The sequence below is a fragment of the Oncorhynchus nerka genome, linkage group LG2 (genome assembly GCF_034236695.1).
Source record: "Oncorhynchus nerka isolate Pitt River linkage group LG2, Oner_Uvic_2.0, whole genome shotgun sequence".
Taxonomy (NCBI): Eukaryota; Metazoa; Chordata; class Actinopteri; order Salmoniformes; family Salmonidae; genus Oncorhynchus; species Oncorhynchus nerka.
In genome coordinates this window covers 34,747,308-34,772,157 of record NC_088397.1, presented here as the reverse complement: position 1 = coordinate 34,772,157, position 24,850 = coordinate 34,747,308, and the positions used below count along the sequence as shown (strand labels likewise).

The 24,850-nt window shown below is 41.8% G+C and overlaps 1 protein-coding gene across 5 annotated transcripts; it reads left to right on the top strand.

Moving 5' to 3' along the window:
• Positions 1 to 2,179: 2,179 nt before the first annotated feature.
• On the top strand, positions 2,180 to 24,270 carry lnpk (lunapark, ER junction formation factor). Of its 5 annotated transcripts, none has more exons than XM_029668924.2 (14): positions 2,180 to 2,296; positions 2,953 to 3,042; positions 4,178 to 4,219; positions 4,628 to 4,815; positions 5,575 to 5,633; positions 5,935 to 5,975; positions 9,228 to 9,311; positions 9,408 to 9,462; positions 10,686 to 10,880; positions 19,141 to 19,231; positions 19,488 to 19,558; positions 21,371 to 21,538; positions 22,693 to 22,812; positions 23,543 to 24,270. In XM_029668924.2, the coding sequence occupies exons 2-14, from the start codon at positions 3,016 to 3,018 to the stop codon at positions 23,722 to 23,724; spliced, it is 1,323 nt and encodes a 440-aa protein (XP_029524784.2). In that variant the 5' UTR covers positions 2,180 to 2,296; positions 2,953 to 3,015; the 3' UTR covers positions 23,725 to 24,270. The 5 variants fall into 5 exon arrangements, with proteins under 5 accessions (XP_029524784.2, XP_029524777.2, XP_029524800.2 ...); XM_029668917.2 differs by having other exon boundaries at positions 19,126 to 19,231; XM_029668940.2 differs by lacking the exon at positions 22,693 to 22,812 and having other exon boundaries at positions 2,181 to 2,296.
• Positions 24,271 to 24,850: the final 580 nt, after the last annotated feature.

Here is a 24,850-nt window from a genome sequence, read left to right as displayed (position 1 = left end):
TTGTCTTAAATAGCCTATTGACATGTCAACAAAGTATGTATCAAGTAATGTACTCACCTTCATTTGTTGCTTGTATGCCTCTGTAAAGTCTGCAGTACTACTCACTTTTGCCGATCAACAAAGATGATAAACCTAAAATCGGCAAGATGGCCGTTTCTCGTAAACAGGAAAAGACTCAGAAGACGAAACTCGGTGAGCACAGGCTTGGCCAAATGTACTTTTAGCCCAGAAACAAGATGGCGTCGAGGCCTCAATGCTGTGAGTTAATGTCCATTTTCTGGGATTAAAGGTAAAAAAAATGGTAATACAGCGCTAATTTGACCGCTTCACATTAAAGTACATCAACCTACGGTGTAAGGAATTTACGAAAAATCGTACAACGTCTGCTTGATGATGGTTAAACAATTGTTTTATTTTTTATTTAAAGTTAGATTCAGTTGCGGATTTGTTAAGGCGAATCCGATTACGTGGGTTTCGGAGCTCTACGTGATTTACTGTGATTTTCTGTACTCACACGCAAACACAGTCAATGTGAAGTGACACAGTGTGGGGCTTACAGACAGAGTCTGCAATAAGTTACCTGCGTTCGAACCATCACTGGTCCCCATAGAAACACCCAACTGTAGCACGCGCTCCAGCAGGTATATTGCACTGGTCAATCCCCAAAGCCAACACTTCCTTTGGCCGCCTTTCCTTCCAGTTCTCTGTTGCCAATGACTGGAACGAATTGCAAAAATCTCTGAAGCTGGAGTCTTATATCGCCCTCTCTAACTTTAAGCATCAGCATTCAGAGCAGCTTACCGATCACTGTACCTGTACACATGCAATCTGTAAATAGCACACCCAACTACCTCATCCCCATATTATTACTTAACCTCTTGCTCCTTTGCACCCCAGTATCTCTACTTGCACATCATCATCTGCACATCTACACTGTGTGGTTGTTTTTGTCGCACTACTTTGCTTTATCTTGGCCAGGTCGCAGTTGTAAATGAGAACTTGTTCTCAACTGGCCTACCTGGTTAAATAAAGGTGAAATAATAAAAAATAAAAAAATAGAAACAGTGAAGTTAAACATATTTTTTTCCATTATGCATTAAAAAGTCTAGAATGTATTTTTCACGTTGTAAGTGGAGACTGAGGAAGTAGTAATTGCCCCACAAATATTAGACAACTACACAAGCCCTAATGTAAATCAACGGTGGGAGAATAATATGAGTAACTCATAACACCAGGGCTGGATTAATGCAGGGGCTTATCTATCAGGTATGAAGGTAAGACCCAGATGCAAACCGCATCGACAGGTCAAGGCAGACAATGGTCAGAAAACCAGAGGTGGGGCAACGGTACCGGGTGGCAGGCAGGCTCAGGGTAGAGCAGAGGTCGGTAATCCAGAGGTGGGCAAAGGTACAGGTCAACAGGCAGGCTCAGGGTCAGGCAGAGTGGTCAGGCAGAGTGGTCAGGCAGATGGGCTCGGAGTCAGGACAGGCAAGGTTCAACACCAGGCGCTAAAACACAAACCACTGGTTGACTTGAACAAACAAGACGAACTGGCAACATACAAACAGAGAATACAAGTATAAATACACAGGGGATAATTGGGAAGATGGGCCACACCTGGAGGGGGGTGGAGACAATCACAAAGACAGGTGAAATAGATCAGGGAGTTGAAGCCCCTGAGCCCAAGCCCGTGGGGGGCCCAAGCGCCAGCAAAAAGAAGTGTTAAACAATATATTTTAGATGTTTCAAAGTAGCTATCCTTTTGCTTTATAACAGCTTTGCACACACTTGGCATTCTCTCAACCAACTTCCTGGAATGCATTTCAATTAGGTCTGCCTTGTTACACGTTCATTTGTGGAATTTATTGACTTCTTAATGCATTTGAGCCAATTCCTCCCCTAACCGAGACGACGCTGGGCCAATTGTGCGCCGCCCTATGGGACTCCAGATCACGGTCTGTTGTGATACAGCCCGGGATTGAACCAGGGTCTGTAGTGACACCTCTAGCACTCTAGCGCTGCGTTACGCGGGAACATAATTAGGTAGGAGGGTTTAGGTGTTTTGTGTTTATTTTCTTTTATACTGATGTAGCCCGAGCTACTACTGTATGTAGTGTAGTAAACCATGATTACCACGCACAGTAGGTGGCGGCATGGACCCTAAACGTTTGTTCGCGGACCGCCATTCTACCATAGAAGGAGAAAAAGACGAGGAAGAACCCGAACCCCCGTATTGTTATTGTCTCTTTTTTGCATGACACGGACCTATCTAACGTGAAATAGCTATCAAGCAACCGTAAGTAGCAGACTTTGATGTATTTATTTTAGGCCTAAGAATGATTAACGTTAGGCCTGTCTGTTTAACACACTAACGTTAGGCTAACGTTACGTGCTAGCGTATGCTGCTAGTAATATTCTGCTAGCTAGCTAGCTAGCCAATTTATGTCAGCTAGCGAGCTGTCACAAGCATCAATCTACAGTGTTACGTTAGTCTATACAATTCTGTTGAGTGACTCAGGATTACAAAACCGAGTCAGTCATGCCCAACACTGAGCATGTTCCTTCAGGTGCTTCAATGGAACATGTCAGGGCTGTTTAGCGTTAGCTTCGACTTTTTGTCTGTGAATGGGGGGTTGCACTAGTTACCACAGCCACAAAGTCATACATCTGGCTAAAGTGTACACGGACTATTTCTAAAATGCTTCTTCTTAAAATCAGAGTTTAAACCTAACCTTAACCACAATGCTAACCGTATGCCTAACCATAACCATAAAGTAAGACCAAAGAGCACATTTTTTTATTCGTGAATTTTTACTTCATAGCCAGTAACAACCATCTGAATGGGCTAGCTATCGTTTGCACTTTCCATTCTGTAACCTTACCTAGCTAGCCGTCTGAGCTATTGTTTAGGTAGCAAGCTATGTCTTACCTTTTACTTTTCAACACTTTTAGGCAGCTAGCTAACGTAAAGGAAAGAGTGGACGAGGAGCGGGACACACCATACATTCTACAGAGATGGGCGCTGTTGTTTCCCGGTGGAAGGTAACTATATGCACGTTAAACAAGTCCGTAACAGTAACGTAAGCTAGTTTAGCTATAATAATCCAATGTATTCTAGCAACCCTGGTTTATAAACGCAGATATCGACTCTGCCACTTGGGTATGCTTTTTGGCATTAGGTTCAGGTTTATAGCTACACTCCCTGCCTGTTTCATTACATTGGTGTCAGAAGCGGGAACCCCAAACCTTCTGGCCTGAAGCCGAGGTCCATCGACTGTGCCACAAAAGCATGCTTAAGTGGCACAGTCGTTATCCAAGCTTATAAACCAGGGTCCCTACACAACTCCTCTAATATTCATATGTGAAAACATACTGAATTGTAATTGGATGCATTTTACCACCATACCATACTGTGTTATGATTGGTTAAGACCACCCAAATGGTTAGGTCATGGGCAGTTTGATCCTGGTTGGCGACATGTGAACATGCCAGTTATAGCTAGCTAATAAAGAGCTACGTTAAGAAATATCCTGTAGTACTGCATTTTATTATTTTGTACAAAGTGTGCAAAACAAGACAACTCCCTCTCAAAGAGCATGTCCTTGCGTTAGACCTCATAGGACGCCGTCTTACAGGACGGCGCTCACCAGTCAAGCACACACACACACTAGTGGATGCGAGCTCCGATCCCACTTCTGACACCAATGTAATGAAACAAGCAGGAAGTGCGTCTCGAGCAATCAACCTTCTTGCCTGAAGCCCAGCACGCCATTGATTGTGCAACAAAAGCATGCTCAAGTGGTAGTCGATCTCTGCGCTTATAAAACAGGGTTGAATAAATCTGGAGAAACCGACTACTCCACAGTCTAACTAGCTAGCTGCCAACCCAATGCTCCCTTAGCATTTCAAGGTTTCAGTTTAAATTAACGTAATCAAGTAGCCTACATCACTGACTAGTCAACTGAACTGTACTGTCTGGCTATTGTCAGAATGGAATTGAGGCAATGTTTTTGGCATTTGAGGGCATGCATGATGTGATGAAGTTAACGTTCATAATATCTATTAATGACCTTTTTTATCATTCAGAGAGAAAAAGCGTTGCATTCAGCACACACATCTGGTCGTAGCCATTTGTTTTGAGTGATTCAGAAGTAAATTGTATCTAATCTTCAAACAGGCTAAACCAACGACGGTGGAACTTCTAGAAGGCATTGACAAGGTAAGTATTAGGTTAAATGTTGCTATAAGCCCTGCTTTTCAACATTATATAGGCTACTAGTATTCAAAAAATTGTTCACAGCACCAAGCTTCTCCCACAGTCCTGTCCATGAGCTTCATCTTGTATCTGTCTGTAATTATCAGTCAGGCAGTGATCTGTTTTGATCTTTTAGTGACAGGTGCAGATGTCCACAACTCTGACTTTGGCCAGCACATTGGCTGTCAGATACTAGATACTAGGTTATACTTTTTAGAGAAGAATTAGAACGCTACATTAAACCCTTTTTAATTGTAGCATAAGGCTGGGAAATACTCTGGCATTACCCAAGCATTCCATAATTCTTATAATCCAAGTATTACCTGTTATCTGTTATAAAATACTTGTCATGGCATTTTGTTGTCTTTTCAGGATATTAAGGACCTTGAGGAATTTAGAGCGAAGAATCAGAGATTGGAGAAGTTGTGGGTGGGAAGACTGCTTCTGTATTCATCTGTGCTTTATCTTATTACTTGCATAAGTGTTTACTTCTGCTATCTCCCCGAACAATGGACAGGACGCATTGTGATGACTTTGCCCTTATTTCTATTTCCTATATTGTAAGTATAGCCTACTCTGTCCACTGCCACACATAACCTTAATAAAGGGGCAATCTGGGATTCAAACAACAATGAAGTGGTGCTCTTTTTTTGTTGTTGTTGGTAAACATGGGACTGGAGGAATGTACTCACTCTCAGATTCATGTTTTATAGCTATTCTGTGTTTGTTTGAAATTACATTATTTACAAACATCTGTGTATAACAAGCTTCTATTTTGGTTTCTGATAAGAAAGTTGTATTCTTCAAGAATCAATGGCTATATATCCTTTATTTAAAATTATAAAACAATGTATGCACCAATCCCTGATTACCCCTTCAAGTATGTATACTATTATGTGCCTGCAGCCTCCTTTGTAAAGATGTTTGTTGGCAGTTCAAAAGTACCCCTGGCACATAAGTCAGAGAAGATGCCTAGCATCTACATTTTTTCATTCACATGAAATCTTCCACGCACAGACAGATGTTTATATTTGTTTAAATCAATCGTTTTTCTTATTCCACAACTGTACTGGTTTTGTGCATCTAATGCCAAAGTTACTTTTCAATATGTAGGCCTATACTACTCTTTCAGGTCATGCCCTGCCATGTAAAATTTCCACCACATAATCTTCGAAGTGAAGAATCTTCTGTTTTGTTCCATTGATCACAAAATGCTTTACCACAGAAAGTGATTCTCTCTCTGATCTGCTTTTCTGAGTAACTATTCAACAATGGAAGACTGTTTCTGCTGCATTCTAATATTCCTGATTGCTTTTCAGAGTGTGGTTTATGAGGAAGCTGCTGTTATTCCTTTTCTCAAAGCGAACGGAAAGAAACAGTAAGGCTTCTCTTATTTTTATTCCATTTTTGTTGGCCCATCAACCACCCTCTTCTTTGGACAAAAGTAACTTTGTTCTATATTTTTGTTTTTACACACGTAGGATTCTCTTCTTTACATTAAGTTTATCTTATCTTGTTTTGAATTGCAAGTCTGTCCAATTGTAAATGTCCAATTGTTAAAAAATAATGATAATACTAAAAATATTTATCAATGTAAATGTCTCTTAAAATGCAGATGTTTGAAAATGCATGTGTTTCATGACAAATACTCAACGCATTCCTCGTCACTTTTGTTTCAGATGACAAACTAGAAGATTTAAAAGTTGAAAAAAGAAAAATTGTAAGTGTAGATTTTTATATCTAATTTCTTCCAATAATTTTATATAATTCAGGGCAGAGCTGGTTTCGTGGACACAAATTAATCCTAGTCCTGGTCTAAAAAACACGCTCAATGGAGAAACCAGCCCTTTAGTGTTTTGAAGTAAGCGTGTTATTGATCCAGAGCTGATATCTTAATGACATAATGCCTCTTTCCCTGATTGCCCTTTTAATACCCTAAATGTTTAATCGTGTCAGGAGCTCCTCGCATGCGCTCTAACCTTTGAAACACATTGATGTAATTTGTGCTGATCTATGCATATTACACCCCTTTTTAGAATTTTGCGCCCCCCCCCATCTCCTACCCCTTTCCCTTAGTAGAGGGAGGCTCTTTGCTACAGCAGGCAGGCATTGAGTACAGGTGCCTCAAGCTTACAATGGAAGTCTCCTGCCTTCTTAGGAAGCCTTTATTGAGCTCTTAGAGCACTTTGCAGTGAGCTAATTGCAGTGAGCTAATTGCCAGTGCTAAGAAATAATCTAAAATCAATGCAGGCTAATTGGCAGAGACTGTGTTCCATAAAGCGCTCTCTTAACGATTCTCTGTAAATGTATAGCAGTAAGCATGGAGAGGATGTCATTTTCTGTCATGTCTAATAACTTCCAATAATTGTGGCTGATGGATTTTCACACCCCATTACTGATTTTGGTGCATGTTATTATTTATCTTCTACTAGCTAACAATTAACAATGTTTGGTGTTGAATTGCAAACCATATTGCTGGCTTGCAAAATCAGAATTTCCTTACATAGCAGTTTTGGTGTTCACACCGACGGGTCCCCTTCCTCACTCAGCCCCAGTTTTTTCTGCCACTGAGTACACATTTTCGGTTACAACAAATTAAACCACTAGGATAATGTTATAAGCGTAAAATTATTTTAAAATCCTGTTGTAAGGTATACATAGACACTATGATTTACTATTAGTGTTTATCATGTTATTTTATTTGTATTTATTATGGAACCCCATTAGCTGCTGCCAAAGCAGTAGCTACTCTTCCTTGGGTCCAGCAAAATTAAGGCATTTTATACAGGCGCACATGTGTCTATGCCAATGTTTGTGTTGCTTCACAGTCCCCGCTGTTCCATAAGGTGTTTTTTAATCTGTTTTTAAAATCTAATTTCACTGCTTGCGTCAGTTACTTGATGTGGAATAGAGTTCCATGTAGTCATGTCTCTATGTAGTACTTTGTGCCTCCCATAGTCTGTTCTGGAATTGGGACTGTGAAGAGACCTCTTGTGGCATGTCTTTTGGGGTATGCGTGGGTGTCTGAGCTGTCTGCCAGTAGTTTACAGACAGCTCGGTGCATTAACTATGTCAATACCTCTCATAAATAAAAGTAGTGATGAAGTCAATCTCTCTTCCACTTTCAGCCAGGAGAGATTGACATACATATTATTAATATTAGCTCTCTGTGTACCTCCAAGGACCAGCCGTGCTGCCCTGTTCTGAGCCAATTGCAAAGTCTCTCTTTGTGGCACCTGACCACAGAGTGAACAGTAGTCCAGATGCGATTAACTAGAGCCTGTAGGACCTGCCTTGTTGTTAGTGCTGTTAACAAAGCTAGTGCTTTTTTTTATGGACAGACTTCTTCCCATCATAGCTACTGTTGTATCATGACAGTTTACAATCCACAGTTACTGGATTGCAGCTTCGTCATCTCAACTTGCTCAATTTCCACATAACTTATTAGAATATTTAGTTGGGGTTTAGTGAATGATTTGTCCCAAATGTAATGCTTTTATTTTTTTTTTAATATTTAGGATAAACTTATTCCTTGCCACCCATGTTTAGTATTGCAGCCATTTCAGTCGCTGTAGTAGCTGACATGTATAGTGTTGAGTCATCCGCATACATAGACAACAATCGCTTTACTCAAAACCAGTGGCATGTCGTTAGTAAAGATTGAAAAAAGGGGTCTAGACAGCTGCCTTGTGGAATTCCTGAATCTACCTGGATTATGTTGGAGAGGCATCCATTAAAGAACACCTGCTGTGTTCTGTTAGACAGGTAACTCTTTATCCACAATATAGCAGGGATGTAAAGCCATAACACATGTTTTTCCAGCAGTAGACTAGGATCAATAATGTCAAAAGTTGCACTGAAGTCTAATAAAGTAGCCCCCACAAGCTTTTTATAATTTCTCTCAGCCAATCATCAGTAATTTGTGAAAGTGCTGTGCTTGTTGAATGTCCTTGGGTTATGTTTTTTTCTAATATGCTGGTGCAACCAACTTTTTGTAACCAAAGTAGCTCAGGTGTGGCACCTGACTACACGACTGAACAGTAGTCAAGGTGCGACAAAACTAGGGCCTGTAGGACCTGCCTTGTTGATAGTGTTGTTAAGACATAGCATCGCTTTATTATAGACAGACTTCTCCCTGTCTTAGCTACTACTGCATCAATATGTTTTGACCATGACCGTTTACAATTTGGTGTTACTCCAAGCAGTTTTGTCAACTCAACTTGCTCAATTTCCACATTATTTATTACAAGATATAGTTGAGGTTTGCCACTCCTACTTAGTGAGGACGATGAGCACGTAGATGAGCTTCCCTTAGAAGGTTTCTGACAATTGTTGCGGAAATTCTTCGGTTTTGCAAAACCACAGTTTCATCAGCTGTCCAGGTGGCTGGTCTCAGACAATCTGGCAGGTGAAGAAGCCAGATGATGTCCTGGCTGGCGTGGTTACATGTGGTCTGTGGTTGTGAGGCCGGTTGGATGTACTACTAAATTCTCTAAAATGACGTTGGAGGTGGCTTATGGTAGAGGAATTAACATTCAATTCTCTGGCAACAGCTGTGGTGGAAATTTCTGCGTTCAGCAAGCGAATCGCACACTCCCTCAAACTGCACATTTTAGAGTAGCCTTTTATTGTCCCCAGCACAAGGTGCACTTGATCATGCTGTTTAATCAGCTTCTTGATATGCCACACCTGTCAAGTGGATGGATTATCTTGGCAAAGGAGAAATGCTCCCCAACAGGGATGTAAACTAATTTGTGCACAACATTGGAGAGAAAAGCTTTTTTTGTGTATGGAACATTTCTGGGATCTTCTATTTCAGCTCATGAAACATGGGACCAACACTTTACATGTTGCATGTATATATGTATTTTAACTTGAAAGCTACCAAAATGTTTGTTGTTTACTGGTAATATACCCTCCCTTTGTATTCTTATGCTGTGCAGATAGTTCCTTAACTGATTTTATTTTTCAGTTGGAAGAGGTGATGGAGAATGAAACATACAAAAATGCCAAGTTAATTCTTGAGAGATTTGATCCTGAAGCAAATAAGAAAGTGGTAAGTACAGTATCTGTTTTTTAAACGAACAAATTACTTAATCTGCTATTTATTTAAATTATGAATTGATCTGAGATTCTTATTTTATTTTGAAAGGAAATGGAATTCACGCCAATCAGGCCAGGTCAGATGACTCCTAGACCGGGCCAAGGTGAAGGCATCCTCTCTACATTAGTTGTTTTTGTATTCAAGCATAAAGCCAAAGATTGTAAAACTATAAATGCCTTACTTACCTTTTGATTGCTACCACATAATTTCTGTGGTTGACTAGGTTACATAGAATTGATCTGTTCATGTGCTCACGGTGTGAGCCTGAGCTGTCAGTCCTGTATAATTGATTACATGCAGGAGAGCAGTCACACACTTCTTTCTCTACGTTTAGTCAATGAACAAATAGGTTGACCATAATTGAGTGAGCGCTTGTGGGAATTGTTTATTCAATGCCCCTTGAGGACTTCCGTTCTATGAATGGGGGCGGCAGGTAGTCTTTGTAATGCTGCAAAGTTGGTGCAAACTACGAGCCCAACCCTGTTTTTTTTCAGGGTGGGGGGGGGGTCATTATTAAGGGTTAAAAATATGTCCAGGCCTCCTTTGAATGTCTAAAACTTAATGGAAAGTATGTAGAAATGATAATGGACCGACGTAAAATAAAAGGTTAAATAACTGCACTTTTTCAGGCACAGAAATAGATTTTGACAAACAAAATCGGGTCAACGACAAAAACATTTTTCGTCTCTGAATTTCGAAATCCCGATTTGGCCCTCGAGCCAAAAAGTCTGCCCACCCCTGCACTAGTGTATACACCCTTATGTTATACTGGGAAATTGTATTTCCATAGCTAGAGCTGACAGTGAGAATCAACCACCTTTGCATAATAAAAAATCTTTGTGAGAAGGTGGAGACGTTTAGTTAGACATTGATTTGCAAATGCTGGCTGAAAAGTACCAGTAGCCCCACTTTGGCCCCAAGTGAGAGCAGGTCTGCAGGAGCCATAGCCCAGTGAGACACGGGTGCCGGCCTTCGTAGATGGAAACAGAAGAGCATGAACTTTCTGGGTAAAACACTGCGGTAAATTTTGCATGGAAATGTGCTATTACAGATGTGGGCCAGCAATCGGAATGTTGCCGTTTTGAACCCCTAATCAGACAGGAAAAATCTGGCATGATGTGAGTCGGCAACCAAGGGTTGCTGGTGTCAAATCCTAGATGCCATCTCCTGCCGTTGTGCCCTTGAGCATGGCAAGAAAATGTCCCTATACTTCAACCCACATTACCGTAGATATGCAAATTAAACAGAATGCCTTAACTCAGAACCATTTGTGTAGTGTCCTCATTTTGAGAAAGAATACCTTTTCTACATATCCCTCTTCTTCAGAACTCCGTCAACGCAACATAGCCTTGAGGCCCCCTGTCATGGGCGCTGGAACCACCCCTACAGGTCCCCTTCCTCGCTCAGCCCCAGGTGGGCCCCCAGGAGGACCCCCGGATAGAGGCCTGTCTGCCACAGTCGCCCAGCAAACTATGATGAGGAGACCCCCTATGACACCCTGCACCCCTATCCCAGGCATGGGTGAGTAAAGATCTAATAGGATAGTTATTTGGCCTGTTTTGAATGAGAAATAATTATTTCACAGTTAACATAATTGTACAAAAGTTCTATAGCGCTTTCTGGTCCCCCTATATCTGGGTTTACCAAACTCTTGTGGCCCACGACCCTATTTTGATATCAGCAACTTCTAGGTGACCACACCATGTGAAAAAGGCAATGTAATCAAAGCAAGTTCAGTCTGACAGTATTTCAATCTGATGGAAACATCAGGGAAGATCATCAGGCAATAATTGTGTATGATCTTATGTGTAGAAAATAACAATCATTGCTAGAAAATATTTGTCTAATGAGAGCGGACCATGTAATTTGGTGTCACTCTAAAGCGGAAAGGTGGAATAAACGAGTCAGGAGTAGGTTTTCTTGATTGAACACAGTTCTCTATTGAGAGATTTCTGACAATACAAACACAATCAATGAGAATCTCCCAAGGAACAACTTACATCTTCTTTAGATCACACAGGAACACAAGACGACTATCTTTAATTAAACTATAACAACAATCACAGATTTGTCACCGTCTTAATTGATCTTCTTGGATAGCTCCCCTCTCTTGGTAGTTATTCTACAGAGAGAATTTATCTTCCCTCTGTCTGCTGGTTCCATCCTCTCTCTTATAGGGGAAAGAGAATGTCATTAGTACCGTCAGCTGTGCTTAATTGCCTTTGGTTACCTTGTGTCACATGCCTTGTTGGGCTACTATCTGTGAGCCCAGCCTGCCCTCTGGTGGCCCTTCCACACTACTTTCCATCTAAAAAGGGATTCAACTGATCTACACAACCTACTCAACATTTTCCAAGTGAAACTTCCTCAATGAGCTTGACACCTTGATGAGCTCATTTCCTGACGATGGCTCACCACTCCTTGTACTCGGTGACTTCAACCTCCCGATGTCTGAATTTGTTTCTTTCCAACTGTTTCTTTCCCCTCTTTCCATCTTTTAACCTCACCCTTTCTCAGTCCCCTCCCACTCACAAGGCAGGCAATACGCTTGACCACATCTTTACTAGAGGCTGTTTGTTTCCTTTACTGTCTTGTCTCTCCTCCAACCCTATCCACTCAGCCCCTCCCAGATGGTCATGTGCCGTTGCAGTCTTCACTACTTTCTCCTATTCTATCTTTCTCCTATTCTATCTTATCTCAGTTTTAGGCCCTCTCCTCTTCTCTCTGTACATTACGTCACTCTGTCATATCCTCCCATGGAATCTCCTGTTATTGCTATGCGGGTGACACTAAACTACTACTCCCCCCCCCCCCCCTTTCTGACACCAAGGTGGTGACACCCATCTCTGCGTGTCTGGCAGATTTCTCAGCTTTAATGCTGGCCCACCACCTCAAGCTCAACCTCAATAAGACAAAGCTGCTCTTCCTCCTGGGGAAGGCCTGCCCACTCCAAGACCTCTCCATCATGGTTGACAACTCCACTGTGTCCCCCTCCCAGAGTGTAAAGAATCTTGACGTGACCCTGGACAACATCTGTCGTTCAAATCAGTGACTCGCTCCAGCAGGTTTATGCTCTACAACATCTGTAGAGTATGACCCTACCTCACACAGGAAGCACAGCAGGTCCTAATCCAAGCGCTTGTTATCTCTCGTCTGAACGACTGCAACTCGCTGTTGGCCGAGCTCCCCGCTTGCCCCATCAAACCCCTGCAACTTATCCAGAACACTGCAGCCCTCCTGGTGTTCAACCGATCTTCCATGTCACCCCACTCCTTCCCATACTCCACTGGCTTCCAATCGAAGCACGCATCCACTACAAAACCATGGTACTTGCCTACGGAGTAGCAAGAGGGGGCTATTCTAAAATCTTACACACCAATCCGGATAGTCCGTCCTGCTGCCTCTGGTCTCTTGGTCCTCCTATCCCTCAGCCAAGTCCACTCTTCTCTGTCCTGGTACCCCAATGGTGGAACCAGCTTCCCCCTGAAACTAGGGCACCAGAGACCCTGCCCATATCCTGAAAACAACAGGATGGCTATCTCTTTGAAGAGTATCTTAAATAATCCCACAGCAGCCCCCCCAAAAAAGGCCTTTCGTGAACAAACACTCGCACTTGCCTTTTTTCATCCCTTACTAAGTCTGACTTTGCTGATGAGGAAAATGTACTTGATATGTGGTTTATGGTCATCCCAACCAGGGCTATGGCGGTCATTATATTTTGTCAGCCAGTGATTGTCTAGCAAATATCTGCCGGTCTCACGATAATTGACTGTTAATTAACAAACACATTTAGCATCTTCTGGCTTCAACGCATAGCCTACAAGCATCTGATGCAGACCTTTTGGAACATCTACATTTTAAGAAGTGTAATATACCATCACAAATCCATTATTTATTTTAGACGGGTCTAAAGAAACATTATATGAAGAAAATGTAATCTATTTCATAAGGACAACTGTTCTTCTGTTAGGCCCTGATCTGGCTGTGGGCTACAGTAGTTAATTTAGCAGACAAGATTTTCTTAGAATTCTGTGGCATTATTTTATAGTGTGAAGAAGACAATTGAACATACATGCATTAGGAAAGTTTTCAAACCGCTTCACTTTGTCCACATTTTGTTACGTTACAGCCTTATTCTAACATGGATAAAAACATTAAAAAATGAAATCATCAATCTACACACAATACCACATAATGACAAAGCAAAAACAGGATATTAGACATTTTAGCAAATTTATTACAAATAAACTAATCACATTTACGTAAGTATTCAGACCTTTTACTCAGTACCTTGTTGAAGCACCTTTGGCAACGATTCCAGCCTCGAGTCTTCTTGAGTATGACGCTATAAGCTTGGAACACCTGTATTTGGGAAGTTTCTCCCATTCTTCTCTGCAGATCCACTCAAGCTCTGTCAGGTTGGATGTGGAGCGTCTCTGCGCAGCTATCTTCACGTCTCTCCAGAGATTTTCGGTCGGGTTCAAGTCCGGGCTCTGGCTTATTTACATAAGAATTCAGACCCTTTGCTATGAGACTTGAAATTGAGCTCATGTGCATCCTGTTTCCATTGACCATCCTTGATGTTTCTTCAACTTGATTGGAGTCCACCTGTAGTAGATTTAATTGATTAGACATGATTTGGAAAGGCACACACCTTTCTATATAAGGTCCCACGGTTAACAATGGATGTCAGAGCAAAAACCAAGCCATGGGGTCGAAGGTATTGTCCGTAGAGCTCCGAGACAGGATTGTGTCGAGGCACAGATCTGGGAAAGGGTACCAAAACATTTCAGCTGCATTGAAGCTCCCCAAGAACACAAAGCATTCCATCATTCTTAAATGGAAGAAGTTTGGAACCACCAATACTCTTCCTAGAGCTGGCTGCCCGGCCAAACCAAGCAATTTGGGGCAAAGGGCCTTGGTCGGGGATTTGGAAAAAGTCAAGGGGTCTGAATACTTTCCAAATGCACTGTAGCTGAATAAAATTGAAAGTATATTTTCTCCAAGCGATTTGAGGGAGTGCACACATAGAAACAGGTACTCCTAAATGTTTAATTTAGAATGATTTATGTAACTTTGGCTGTGATACAAACATATATATTTTTGTATTTTAATACATACTACGGTTGCATGATGTGACTACTGATGATTTGAAAAAAATTGCATGGAAGGCATGAGCTCTGCTTTGTTTTTTGCTCAGGCTGCAAACACTTCATCACTCTTAACCACTTGATAATGGCCGTTATGCCCCTTGGCTGAATATACTAGATATAATTCCCTTCCCCCGGCTGCGTGCTCTGAAGCACCTCTCACATAGACCCAATCACGTGACGCAAAGCTTTCTCACAGGCTAGGAGTGAAGGTAGATACACAGGGGACGCAACTGTGCGCGTCCTTATCCAATTCATTAACGACTCATTGCGAGCTCACAGAACAGGGCTCCGGGCAGCCGAGCGGAAATGGAGGAAAACTCGCCTCCCTGCGGACCTGGCATCCTTTCACTCCCTCCTCTCTACATTTTCCTCTTCTGTCTCTGCTGCTAAAGCCACTTTCTACCACTCTAAATTCCAAGCATCTGCCTCTAACCCTAGGAAGCTCTTTGCCACCTTCTCCTCCCTCCTGAATCCTCCCCCCCCCCCCCCTCCTCCCTCTCTGCAGATGACTTCGTCAACCATTTTGAAAAGAAGGTCGACGACATCCGATCCTCGTTTGCTAAGTCAAACGACACCGCTGGTTCTGCTCACACTGCCCTACCCTGTGCTCTGACCTCTTTCTCCCTCTCTCTCCAGATGAAATCTCGCGTCTTGTGACGGCCGGCCGCCCAACAACCTGCCCGCTTGACCCTATTCCCTCCTCTCTTCTCCAGACCATTTCCGGAGACCTTCTCCCTTACCTCACCTCGCTCATCAACTCATCCCTGACCGCTGGCTACGTCCCTTCTGTCTTCAAGAGAGCGAGAGTTGCACCCCTTCTGAAAAAACCTACACTCGATCCCTCCGATGTCAACAACTACAGACCAGTATCCCTTCTTTCTTTTCTCTCCAAAACTCTTGAACGTGCCGTCCTTGGCCAGCTCTCCCGCTATCTCTCTCAGAATGACCTTCTTGATCCAAATCAGTCAGGTTTCAAGACTAGTCATTCAACTGAGACTGCTCTTCTCTGTATCACGGAGGCCCTCCGCACTGCTAAAGCTAACTCTCTCTCCTCTGCTCTCATCCTTCTAGACCTATCGGCTGCCTTCGATACTGTGAACCATCAGATCCTCCTCTCCACCCTCTCCGAGTTGGGCATCTCCGGCGCGGCCCACGCTTGGATTGCGTCCTACCTTACAGGTCGCTCCTACCAGGTGGCGTGGCGAGAATCTGTCTCCTCACCACGCGCTCTCACCACTGGCGTCCCCAGGGCTCTGTTCTAGGCCCTCTCCTATTCTCGCTATACACCAAGTCACTTGGCTCTGTCATAACCTCACATGGTCTCTCCTATCATTGCTATGCAGACGACACACAATTAATCTTCTCCTTTCCCCTTCTGATGACCAGGTGGCGAATCGCATCTCTGCATGTCTGGCAGACATATCAGTGTGGATGACGGATCACCACCTCAAGCTGAACCTCGGCAAGACGGAGCTGCTCTTCCTCCCGGGAAGGACTGCCCATTCCATGATCTCGCCATCACGGTTGACAACTCCATTGTGTCCTCCTCCCAGAGCGCTAAGAACCTTGGCGTGATCCTGGACAACACCCTGTCGTTCTCAACTAACATCAAGGCGGTGGCCCGTTCTTGTAGGTTCATGCTCTACAACATCCGCAGAGTACGACCCTGCCTCACACAGGAAGCAGCGCAGGTCCTAATCCAGGCACTTGTCATCTCCCGTCTGGATTACTGCAACTCGCTGTTGGCTGGGCTCCCTGCCTGTGCCATTAAACCCCTACAACTCATCCAGAACCCCGCAACCCGTCTGGTGTTCAACCTTCCCAAGTTCTCTCACGTCACCCCGCTCCTCCGCTCTCTCCACTGGCTTCCAGTTGAAGCTCGTATCCGCTACAAGACCATGGTGCTTGCCTACGGAGCTGTGAGGGGAACGGCACCTCAGTACCTCCAGGCTCTGATCAGGCCCTACACCCAAACAAGGGCACTGCGTTCATCCACCTCTGGCCTGCTCGCCTCCCTACCACTGAGGAAGTACAGTTCCTGCGCAGCCCAGTCAAAACTGTTCGTTGCTCTGGCCCCCCAATGGTGGAACAAACTCCCTCACGACGCCAGGACAGCGGAGTCAATCACCACCTTCCGGAGACACCTGAAACACCACCTCTTTCAGGAATACCTAGGATAGGATAAAGTAATCCTTCTCACCCCCCTTAAAAGATTTAGATGCACTATTGTAAAGTGGCTGTTCCACTGGATGTCTTAAGGTGAACGCACCAATTTGTAAGTCGCTCTGGATAAGAGCGTCTGCTAAATGACTTAAATGTAAATGTAATTCCAACGCGGTAGGCAATGCTGCTGTTGTAAAGAGAAGCAATGTGCTTAATACGTGGAAAGTTGAGGAATAAATATAGAGGGCCTAGCCTACAGGAAGCTGATGGGAACCTCTTTTTAATAGAGGCCATCACTCTGTTTTCTCAAGCAATTGCATAGCCTATAGAAATGTTTTGCAACATTTGCATTGATGTCAGAGTGATTTAGAGGGACAATAGAGTGCTGAGTACCAGGCAGTTAGCAAGTTTGGTAGGCTACTAATGATTATCAACAGCATCGGAGCTTAAATAAGCCTAATTAACTTGGAATTTGACTGCCATCGTGACTCATGACCGCCAGGGTGGCGGTAATACGGTCACCTTAACAGCCCTAGTCCCACTTAGCTATCTTAAGATGAATGCACTAACTGTAAGTCGCTCTGGATAAGAGCGTCGGGCAAATGACTGCAAATTTAGGAGATTCATTTAAATGAAACCATAATTTCACCTTTATTTAACCAGGTAGGCTAGTTGAGAACAAGTTCTCATTTGCAACTGCGACCTGGCCAAGATAAAGCGTAGCAATTCGACACATACAACAACACATGGAATAAACAAAACATACAGTCAATAATACAGTAGAACAAAAGAAAACAAAAAGTCTATATACAGTGAGTGCAAATGAGGTAAGATAAGGAAATAAATAGGCCATGGTGGCGAAGTAATTACAATATAGCAATTAAACACTGGAATGGTAGATTGGCAGAAGATGAATGTGCAGGTAGAGATACTGGGGTGCAAAGGAGCAAAATAAATAAATACCAGTATGGGGATGAGGTAGGTAGATGGGCTGTTTACAGATGTGGCTATGTACAGGTGCAGTGATCTGTAAGCTGCACTGACAGCTGGTGCTTAAAGCTAGGGAGGGAGATGTGAGTCTCCAGCTTCAGAGATTTTTGCAATTCGTTCCAGTCATGGGCAGCAGAGAACTGCAAGGAAAGACGACCAAAGGAGGAATTGGCTTTGGGGGTGACCAGTGAGATATATCTGCTGGAGCGCGTGCTAGATATATCATGAAGAAGTCTTGATTGTGAAGGTCTTTAAACCCATTGCTGTGGAACATCTAAATATGTTCAGAATGTAATATGTTCATACAAAATCAAAAATGTTGGGGGATGAGGTCCATTTGTTTGCAAAAGTAGTGGTTCTCATGATTTAAGAACAACTTAACCACTAGGTGGCCTAACGGTTAAGAGCGTTGGGCCACTAACTGAAAAGGTTGGTGGTTTGAATCCCGAGCCGATTGAGCAAGGTACTTAACCCTAATTGCTCCTGTAAGTCGCTCTGAATAAGAGCCTCTGCTAAATTACTTTTTTTTTTTTTTATAAATTCCCCTGTCTCTGCAAGTTCACTTCAATTTGATAATGAGTGTCAAACAATTATTCAACCTCAGAGCTGCTTTTAAAGCATGTCTGGGATACATTTTCAGACCGGCATAGATCAGGGGAGGTCAAAATAATAATTGCGACAACGCTGTTACTGCAAGACTGTTTGCCATGTTGTCTTGCAGAATTACACAAATTAACTTTTTGGCCTATATTAACATCTTCAGGTTTGGGTCAAATCCAGTACAACACATCACTGAGCGAAACCCTTTGTATTTTCCAGTATTGTGGTGGCAGAATCATGTTTAACATTTTTATTTAATTTTTATTTTTTACATTTAACCTTTAACTAGGCAAGTCAGTTATGAACCATTTTTATTTGCAATGAAGGCCTACACCGGCCAAACCAGGACGATGCTGGGCCAATTGTGTGGTCCAGTCTCAGTCTTGTCTTAAATCTGCTTGATAATCAGAGACAAGGTTTGAATATCGCTGTACATCAATGGTTACCGTAAGAGTTGTACAAACTTGGTAGAATCTTGTTCAAAATGATTTACAGCTGACAAATGTAATCCTTTTTCAAATGTTTTTATTTGAAGACAGCAAAATGTGAAAACTGCAAGAGATGTAGACTTTCACTTACCACTGTATGTAGCCCTCTAAGTTGCTTATGGGTTGTTAATGGATTCCAGTGTAGATTATTAAAATACTTGAGCTTATTTTCCATAGCCTATACTTTTATGTATCCCAAATCTAAATGCCATATTATGCACTAAACAAGGGTGGTTTACATTCTTACCTTTCAAGAGGAACCTGTTAAAAACTAGCCTGTGTAGTTTTTATTAAGGCTGTAGTATTAAAATGTGTAGAAACTAAACTAAGCACTAATTGTCACTGTGTTCCTATGATGTGCTATAATGTTAGGTATGCACCCCCCAGGCCCACCCCTGGCTAGACCCGTCTTACCTCGAGACCGAGGTGCTGTGGACAGAGTCATCGAATACCTTGTGGGAGATGGCCCTCAGAACAGGTCTGTACTTCCGTCCAAAGCATTTCCAATGACCTCATTACTGATGTGCTTCGTAGAGTACTATGCCTACAGTGAGCAGAGGATCGTATTCTCTGTTTGGCGTCACTATCTTGTGCTCATCAGTTGTGACGGTCACTGTAACATATATAGCTTTAAATGGTACACCTTTACTGGAGTTCTTCTTTTAACAGTTTTGCATCTAGGCAACTTCAAGGTTGATCTCTTCTCGCTGTTATGTATGCTCTTTTATCCCCAGATATGCCCTTATATGCCAGCAGTGCTTCTCCCATAATGGTATGGCATTAAAAGAGGAATTTGAATATATTGGTAAGATTTTGAGAAATACTGCTTCCTGTCACTACCCTTCAAACAATGCATTAACTTTGTCCTTCGGTGCTTGGCTGCCAGCTTTGTATTTTGTATTTATTATGGATCTCCATTAGCTGCAGACAAGGCAGCAGGTACTCTTTCTGGGGTCCGGCAAAATTGAGGCAGTTATACAATTTAAAAAAACATGACAATATATTCACAACACACTTTTGTGCCCTCAGGCCCCTACTCCACTACCACATATCTACAACACAAAATCCATGTGTGTGTGTATAGTGCGTATGTTATCATGTGTGTGTATGCATGTGTCTACGCCTATGTTTGTGTTGCTTCACAGTCCCCACTGTTCCATAAGGTGTAGTTTTATCATTTAAAAAAATCTGATTCTACTGCTTGCATCAGTTACCTGATGTGGCATAGAGTTCCATGTAGTCATGGCTCTATGTAGTACTGTGCGCCTCTCATAGTCTGTTCTGGACTTGGACTGTGAAGAGACCTCTTGTGGCATGTCTTGTGGGGTATGCATGGGTGTCTGAACTGTTTGCTAGTTTGAACAGACAGCTCGGTGCTTTCAACATACCAATACCTCTCACAAAAACAAGTCCATATCTCCTCCATTTTAAGCCAGGAGAGTTTGAAATGCATATTATTCATTTTAGCTCTCTGTACATCCGTGCTGCCCTGTTCTGAGCCAATTGCAAAGTCCCTCTTTATGGCACCTGACCCCACGAGTGAACAGTAGTTAAGGTGCGATTAACGAGAGCCTGTAGGACCTGCCTTGTTGTTTAGTGCTGTTAACAAAGCTAGTGCTTTTTTTATGGACAGACTTCTTCCCATCCTAGTTACTATTGTATCAATATGTTTTGACCATGACCGTTTACAATCCACAGTTACTGGATTGCAGCTTTGTCATCTCAACTTGCTCAATTTCCACATTACTTATTACAATATTTAGTTGGGGTTTAGTGAATGATTTGTCCCAAATGTAATGCTTTTAGTTTTTTAAATATTTAGGACAAACATATTCCTTGCCACCCATGTTAAGTGGGGAGACAGGGTAGCCTAGTGGTTAGAGCGTTGGACTAGTAACCGGAAGGTTGCAAGTTCAAACCCCCGAGCTGACAAGGTACAAATCTGTCGTTTTGCCCCTGAACAGGCAGTTAACCCGCTGTTCCTAGGCCGTCATTGAAAATAAGAATTTGTTCTTAACTGACTTGCCTAGTTAAATAAAGGTTAAAAAAAATGTTTGCAGTCATTTCAGTCGCTGTAGTATAGTATAGTGTTGAGTCATCCGCATACATAGACAACAATGGCTTTACTCAATACCAGTGGCATGTCGTTAGTAAAGATTGAAAAAGGGGTCTGAATCTATCTGGATTATGTTGGAGAGGCTTCCATTAAAGAACACCTTCTGTGTTCTGTTAGACAGGTAACTCTTTATCCACAATATAGCAGGGATGTAAAGCCATAACACATATGTTTTTCCAGCAGTAGACTGATCAATAATGTCAAAAGTTGCACTGAAGTCTAATAAAATAGCCTCCACAATCTTTTTATAATTTCTCTCAGGCAATCATCAGTAATTTGTGAAAGTGCTGTGCTTGTTGAATGTCCTTGGGTTACGTTTTTTTCTAATATGCTGGTGCAACCAACCTTTTGTAACCAAAGTAGCTCAAGCTATGACATCGAAATAAAGTTAATCCATTGAGCAGATGCAGTTATGCATCTTCAACATGTCTTAAAAAAAATTGTGGGGCAATTGTTGAAGCTTGCCTTTGAAATAATGTTACTTATATTATGACCGTTTAGCTTTCAGGTGTGCTTACTGTTACGTCCTGAACCATGCAAGGAAGACCCGACCTCAAGCTCCAAGACTCCCAGAATTTAGCTTTGAGCGGAGAATGCGCTCGGAATCACCCACCCCAGAAAAATCTGCAGCATCAGAGGCCACTGATGAGAGCGCACCCCCCTCTGGAGGTATAGTAACTAGAGTTACCTTTGGAAATGAACTAAGCATATATGTAGCACTTGGCCAAATCCAAGGGTCAAAAGATCAGAGGAGTTAAGTGGACCCAAATGTATCAGTGTTGACATTAAGGTAAAAAAAAAAGAAAAGTTTATTTTATTCAGGGCCGAAATGAACAGGTTGTAAATTAACAGCACTGGTGCTCCCAACTTTTAAAATGTGGTTTACATTTAAGAGGAACCAGAAAATATGATTTTTTTTAATTGATTGAGATATATCCAATATGAATTCTAGCTACTTCTGAAGCACATGTTTTGCCCCAGAAAGTCATGTAACCCTGTTGATATAAATACCTGTCATTGTAATTAGTCATTTGTGTAATATTAGGTTTTGACATTATGTAATAGCACTATTTTTCTATTTTTACATCTCTGTAAAACATTTGTAATTTATCAGATGCTCATCCAGAGCCTAAATTATTTCATGAGTAAAAATGTGCTTAATAAACATAATACATTGCATGGACTCACTCTGTATGCAATAATAGTGTTTAACATGATTTTTGAATGACTACCTCATCTCTGTACCCCACACATACAATTATATAAGGTCCCTCTCTCAAGCAGTGAATGTCAAACACAGATTCAACCACAAAGACCAGGGAGCAAAGACCATGTCTCGCAAAGAAGGGCACCTATTGGTAGATGGGTAAAAAAATAAAAAATAAAACAAGCATTGAATATCCCTTTGAGCATGGTGAAGTTGTTAATTGCATTTTTGGATGCTTTATCAATACACCCAGTTACTACAAAGATACAGGCATCCTTCCTAAACTCATTTGCCAGGGAGGAAGGAAACTGCTCAGGGATTTCACAATGAGTCCAGTGGTGATTTTAAAACGGTTACAGAGTTGACTGTGATGGGAGAAAACAACTGAGGATGGGTCAACAACATTCTAGTTACTCCACAATACTAACCTAAATGACAGTGACCAACTTGGTTAGTCATGAATTCATAATCTTCAGGTCATTAAAACCACATGGTAAATGTAGCATAGTGTTTGTTGCTATAACAAACTCAATGATCAATTTAGCATTGTCGTCGTTTTGTGCATGTTTGTTTAATCCTAATATTTACCATTGCTTTATACCTTGTCTTTGAATAGCTGATCAAAGTGAAGACAGTGGTCCCAGTCATGTGGCTACCAGGGCGCCCACTGTATCTTTAGCAACTGCTTCATGGAGTTCAGTGCACAGTTTCGCCATTGTCCACCATCACCACAAAGGTCCCATCTTACCACAGCCTGGTGCTTTGCAGCCCCTTACAAATAATGATTTTAGTCCCACCAATCACTTACCCTGATTAAAGGCTATTTAAATTGACTTCTTGTGGCATCTGGCCCCATAATCATATCACAATCTTAATATGATCAAGCAACTAACAATCAGATTTGGGGTCAATTTATTTTTAATTCAGGAATTGAACTGAAATTTCCGTTTGAAATTTCTATCTGTCTGATATCACAGCTACACAAGCTATTGCATGGCTGGCATCACACAATGATGTTGATGCATTATTTCACGTTGGACCATCAAATGTCCATTGTACTGATCCCACTCTTTAGACCCTTAAAGTTGTTGATAATTAGCTTAATTCTGGAGTAATGTAAAGCTTCAGTGTTCACAGATCAAGTCATTGTATATAATATTAGCAGGCTGGGCATGCTGCAAATTATTATTGTGGTGTAATTACACAAAGTTAGTGATTTAATGGTTTGACTGTTAAAATTATTTAACCCTGTCACTCACTCACTCACTCACCCCCCCCTCTTTCTCTGATATTTTTGTGAATGTTTGATAATAGGCTGCTCTGACAGTTTGACAGTAATACTTTACAGTAAATATATTATAGTGGCTTATGAATGTGTGATTTGTACAAAGTGTTATCAGAAACAAACAAGTGGTAGATCTGTATGGTTAATGTAAGCTTTATAAATGTCTGTCTTCTGGTTGTAGATGAGAAGGAGCTGGAGGCCCCTTCTGATGAAGTGGAGCCTGAAGTTGAAAAGGCCCAGTCTACAGAGGAGACCCCAGACGCCAACGTAGAGAACCCAGAGGCCGCAGAGATGGTACACACAGAAGAGGAGCCTGAGAGACCAGGAGAAAAGCAAGAAGTCCCCCAATTGGAAACAGAGTAGAAAACATTGAATTCCTACCCTCCCCTCTGTATATCAGCTGACATGGTGCAGTGTTTGTTTAAAAAATCATGTGGTACCCAGCTCCTGGATTTACATAAGATGCTTGTAATGCACAATATTCTTTGGAAGTGAAGTAATAATCTAGAATTTACCACTTCTTTTCTCACTTAAACCATAACTTGGCAGGTGTGAAAGAGCATTTCTTACATTGACTTTGATTACATACTTGCCAAATCCACTTTTTATTTTGAGAAGATACATTTGCCAAAAGCACTGGTCCGGTCTGTCTTTCATGATTTGCTCTGATTGTGTTATTCATTAGGTTCACAATAAATAGTTAAGACATGTTTTACATTTATTTACAGCAGTTCTGGAAATATTTGAACTTGTTCAATCGTAAGCCTAGTTGGGCAAAACTTTTGTTTACAGAGTGAAAGTAGAATGAATTGAGATATTATTTATTCTGGCCAAGAAGCAGTTCCACATATCTTCTTTCAAGCCTGTGTTATGTTCAGCCATGAAGTAAATAAAATAATATATATTTTGTGTTGGAGCTTAATTTGTATGTCAGGTTTTCGGCACACCAAATCTTTGCAAATGCCTGTTTTTATTAGTATGTAGATGGCACGCCAAATAATGTTTTTTGTTTTAAATTAAATAAAAGACGTGGTAGACTATTGTAACAAGACAAAGGGTGCTTATATTTCATAATACTCCAGGTTAGACTGCAGTGCTTTGCAGGCAGCGTCATAGTGGGCAATTCCATACAAACTAGGCCCAAATATATTTATTATGTTTTGGTTCTTACTGACATGAAATTCGTGGGAAGGATGTTTGGCATACCTTTGACTTATGCAAAATGTTTATTGAGAACTAATAAGTTGGGGAATTTGTGACATTTAGGCCTTACCCAGGCCTTAAGACACTACAAAGATGAGTAAAATTGTGTTTAAGTCATAAGTTACATGGACTCTGCAATAGACTATCTGCTGTAAAGACTGTTCTCATTGTGTAGAAACCAGGGTCTGGCCCCCAAAACAAAGTTCCTCTCATCATTATCCATACCGGAGCCATCTCCATCCTGGTACCTCCCAGCACACAAACACCAACTCATGCTATGGAATGC